At 43.5% G+C, this 5,000-nt stretch overlaps 1 protein-coding gene across 1 annotated transcript in view; it reads right to left on the bottom strand.

Annotated features, from left to right (window-relative positions):
• LOC105901797 (zinc finger protein 2-like) overlaps positions 1-5,000 on the bottom strand; it is a 13,219-nt gene that overhangs the window by 6,816 nt on the left and 1,403 nt on the right. The window contains exons 2-4 of the mRNA XM_031562394.2: positions 3,327-3,422; positions 1,233-1,412; positions 202-272 (exon numbers count right to left, since the gene is read on the bottom strand). Of these exons, the coding sequence (XP_031418254.1) occupies positions 202-272; positions 1,233-1,412; positions 3,327-3,422 (347 nt within the window). The remainder of the gene's footprint in view (positions 1-201; positions 273-1,232; positions 1,413-3,326; positions 3,423-5,000) is intronic.

Raw genomic sequence — 5,000 nt, forward strand, 5'->3', positions numbered from 1 at the left:
CTATAGGGGTCAGAAACCACAGAGGTTAAAGGTGAAAGGAGAAAGAAGCCAGTAGAAGTTCCTGTGTGTCTGTCTCTGTGTCTGCATGTGTGCGTGCGTGCGTGTGTGTATGTGTGTGTGTGTCTGCATGTGTGCGTGCGTGCGTGTGTGTATGTGTGTGTGTGTCTGCATGTGTGCGTGCGTGCGTGTGTGTATACACACCCATGATTACTCTGTTGTCTCTGGAGCTGTTGATGCAGGTCCCTCAGTTCATTCCTCAGGAAAACCACAGTCTATAAACAAACACACACACACACACACACAGCTGAAATCCCACAACAAATACACTGATATGCCTAATATGCTTACAGTAAACTCCAGTGGCCATTATAGAGTAAACATCAGTCTGCAACTCTACTTGCCTGAAACACCAAGATTCACAGTCACAGTGAATTCAAGAAGCATTGACACTTTATTCCATAACTTGCAGTGTAATGTTAAAATAATGTAATTTTAATTTAAAGGATTTTAGAAATTTTTACAAATTTATTTAAAAGGAAAAACTTTAATATATTTTGTCAGTACATATATATATATATATATTTATACTAATATATTTAATCATATTATCGGTCTTTTGATTATTGATTGATGTAAAAAAATGAAGGGGTCTGCATACTTTCTGAATGCAATGACACACACACACACACACACCAGGTTGGCCTGTGGTAATGAGTTGTCTTTTCCCTCAGTCACACACACACACACACACACACACACACACACACACACACACACCAGGTTGGCCTGTGGTAATGAGTTGTCTTTTCCCTCAGTCAGTCACACACACACACACACCAGGTTGGGCTGTGGTAATGAGTTGTCTTTTCCCTCAGTCAGTCACACACACACACACGCCAGGTTGGGCTGTGGTAATGAGTTGTCTTTTCCCTCAGTCACCCTGTCACACACACACACCAGGTTGGGCTGTGGTAATGAGTTGTCTTTTCCCTCAGTCACCCTGTCACACACACACACCAGGTTGGGCTGTGGTAATGAGTTGTCTTTTCCCTCAGTCACCCTCAGTCACACATACACACACACACACACACACACACACACACACACACACACACACACACACACACCAAGGTTGGCCTGTGGTAATGAGTTGTCTTTTTCCTCAGTTACACACACACACACACACACACACACACACACACACACACACACACACACACACACACACACACCTGGTTGGCTTGTGTCAGTGAGTTGTCTTTTTCCTCCAGGTGTTTCTGTAGTTCGTCGACCTTCGACCTCAGCTGTTTGTTGGACTCCACCTGCTCTGTCAGTCTCCAGCCAGACTCCGCCTCCCTCTCTTCCAGTCGGCGAATCAACACGCAGAGCTCCCGGTTCCTGCCTACTTCATGCTGATAAACACACATGAAAGCCCAAACATATCACACATGTCAACACACACACATTAGAAATTTAATATACACATCAAACATGTCAACACACACACATTAAAAATGTAAATAACACATCAAACATGTCAACACACACACATTAAGAATGTAAATAACATTCTGAAGAAATTCCCTGTGTGAGTTGGAGATAGCAGACTCACCCCCCAACTAACAGAAAATGACTAGTGACTCTATTTATAGCACGCGCCACACACAGAGGAAATTCAATGTGCTTCGCATAAATAAAGGCAAAACAAACATCCAAAGGGAAAATAAAGACACAGTGCTTAAGAATGAAAAATAAAAACGACAGTCTGTATAAGTTTAGAATAGTTAAAAATATAATGTAAAAGTACAAAGTACATAATGTAGCAATTAAAAGAGAGTAATATAACTCATTTCAAATGTCTTAATTTATTTAGAATAACAACCATGGTGGAAGTAGCCCCGACTGGGTTTCCTTTCAGAACACCGGACAGAGAACCAAAAGCCCAAATAGAACCCTTGATAGGGTCCGCAATAGAGCCCAGTAGATCCCGATAGAGCCGTTTTAGTCCGCAATAGAGCCCAGTAGATCCCTAAAGAGCCGTTTTAGTCCGCAATAGAGCCCAGTAGATCCCTAAAGAGCCGTTTTAGTCCGCAATAGAGCTCAGTAGATCCCTAAAGAGCCGTTTTAGTCCGCAATAGAGCCCAGTAGATCCCGACAGAGCCGTTTTAGTCCGCAATAGAGCCCAGTAGATCCCTAAAGAGCCGTTTTAGTCCGCAATAGAGCCCAGTAGATCCCTAAAGAGCCGTTTTAGTTCGCAATAGAGCCCAGTAGATCCCGATAGAGCCGTTTTAGTCCGCAATAGAGCCCAGTAGATCCCGATAGAGCCGTTTTAGTCCGCAATAGAGCCCAGTAGATCCCGATAGAGCCGTTTTAGTCCGCAATAGAGCCCAGTAGATCCCGATAGAGCCGTTTTAGTCCGCAATAGAGCCCAGTAGATCCCGATAGAGCCGTTTTAGTCCGCAATAGAGCCCAGTAGATCCCGATAGAGCCGTTTTAGTCCGCAATAGAGCCATTTTCAGAGATAGGCCCGATATAGAACTTAGCCCGAGAATAGACCCTAAAAATAGGAGCGCCAATAGATCTTCCCCGCCGGAGGGACTAGAGGTCTACTTCCTGGATCAAATAGATCTTAGTCGTCACGTCCCCGCCGGAGGGACTAGACGTCTACTTCCTGGATCAAATAGATCTTAGGCGTCACTTCCCCACTGGAGGGACTAGAGGTCTACTTCCTGGATCAAATAGATCTTAGGCGTCACTTCCCCGCCGGAGAGACTAGAGGTCTACTTCCTGGATCAAATAGATCTTAGGCGTCACGTCCCCACAGGAGTGACTAGAGGTCTACTTCCTGGATCAAAGTGCAGTAAGAACAGAGTGCAAACTCTAGAGCTCAATCACAGGCATATGGAAAGAGTAATGTTTTAAATCTGGATTTCAAAATGGCTACACGTGGGGCACATCTCAGATCTGGCCATGTGATCATAGCTAAATGCTGCTTCACTATGTTAACACTGTTCTCTTGCTCCTGGATAAAACTCTAGCAGCATGTACACACACACACACACACACACACACACACACACACACACACACACACACACACACACACACACGTAAAGGTTCTAGAACTGTAGTAATGTGCTCTTGTCTTGCTCCTGGATAAATCAGTTAAGTGTACAATGTGTGTGTGTCTGTGTCTGTGAGTGTGTGAGTGTGAGTGTGAGTGTGTGTGTGTGTGTGTGTGTGTGTGATAGTAAGCATGCAGAGGAGCATATAATTTGCTGATACGTGTGTGTATGTATGTGTGTGTGTGCGTGTGTGTGTCTTACCTGTAATGCTTGTGTGATGAACTGGGAGGCCTTCTCCAGGTCGATGCAGGCTTGCTTGTGACTCATCATGTCAATATGCTGAGAAGTTTCATCTATCTGCACACACATCAACAATTCAAGGGCTGTTCAGATTTAGATGAAAATCAAGCCAATAAACATACGTCCTCCAACTAAATTAAAATAAACCTTGATAGTAATTTTTAATACTAGTGGAGATGGCGGTCAATCAAAAATCAAGGGTCTATCGCAGGGGTACTCAATAGGCGGACCGCGGTCCGGATCCGGACCCAGACGCAATCAAATTTGGACCGAAGCCAAAATCAACATTCTAATTGAATCATGATCCAAGCAAGTTTTCATTGGTGCATGATTTCGCGTTATATATTTTTTTTCCTACTCGAGGTGGTTTCTATCTTCCGTGTCCAATCCAGAGGTCCAATCAGGAGCTGTTATAACAACATCACTATGACAACTCACTCACTCAATGTTGGACGCGAGCTCTGTGGGTCACGCAGGTTGTGTGTGTCAATGGCAACAACGCAGGCAGATCGATTTGTGAACGGTATCTTTTTCTCAGCAAAAGAAAATCATGGCGTGCTTTAAACCCGATAAAAAAAAAAAGGAAAAGTTGATTCCAAAAATCGCGAATTTAGTGTGGACTGACAAGTATGCATTTGTGCTGCCTGTGGGGAGCACAAAACCGATGTGTTTAATCTGCAACGAGACGGTTGCCCTTGTCAAAAGTGGTAAGGTGAAACGTCACTATGAAACAAAGCATCCACACTTCGAAGAAAAATACCCGCAGACCTCTGAGGTAAGGGGCAGAAAAATAAACCATCTGCAATCATACCAAGCAACATGCAGTGTAATAGTTAGATTAGCCACACAACAAGAGCGTGCATACCTCAACATACTGTTGTGAGTCTGCCTTTTCAACCATGAATATGGTGAAAAACAAATACAGGAGCACACTCACTAATGAACACTTACATCAGTGCCTTCGCCTGGCCTTCACACCTTTTATGCCCAAGTTTAAACCACAAAAAAGTGTCACCTTTCACACAAATAAGGCCAGAACACGTCACCTTTTGTGCATAGTTTGAACGTTTTTGTTGGAGTTATGTTTTTGGATTTTGACCGTCACTGTTCCGGACCCTGGACTGAATGGAAATTTGGCGAGTGGACCTTTTGGGTTTCTAATTGACAAGGGCGTAACCACGCATTCTTTGGGGGGGGTCGTGTCCCCCCCCAATATGGAGAAAGTACCAACCTGTCCCCCCAATATACAGCAGAAAATATGTAAAATATATGTTCTCCTTTTATGAACCCTGTCAATGGATCAGTCTCTTGTCATGTCTTATTTATTTTCAATTTATTTCCGTTTGTTAAGTGTGTGAATCCCCCCTCCTTATTGTACACTTGTGTGATTTCGTTTGAAACCACTTCGCGTCGTTCTGCGTTGGCATGGTTACCTAACACTTTTTTTCGTTGAGGGCAAAGAAAGTAAGGTAGAGTAATGGAGGATTTGAGGTTACCTAAAAAGCAGAGAAAACTGGACCACTAGCCAAGCATACGCGTTTTTTTTCAGACAGTAAGTAACTTGATACCGAGCTAAATGTGTAAGCAAATAAAACGAGTTTGTTATTGTTGTCAATATGCCTTTGAAGCTCCGCG

The sequence above is a fragment of the Clupea harengus genome, chromosome 24, assembly GCF_900700415.2.
Source record: "Clupea harengus chromosome 24, Ch_v2.0.2, whole genome shotgun sequence".
Taxonomy (NCBI): domain Eukaryota; kingdom Metazoa; phylum Chordata; class Actinopteri; order Clupeiformes; family Clupeidae; genus Clupea; species Clupea harengus.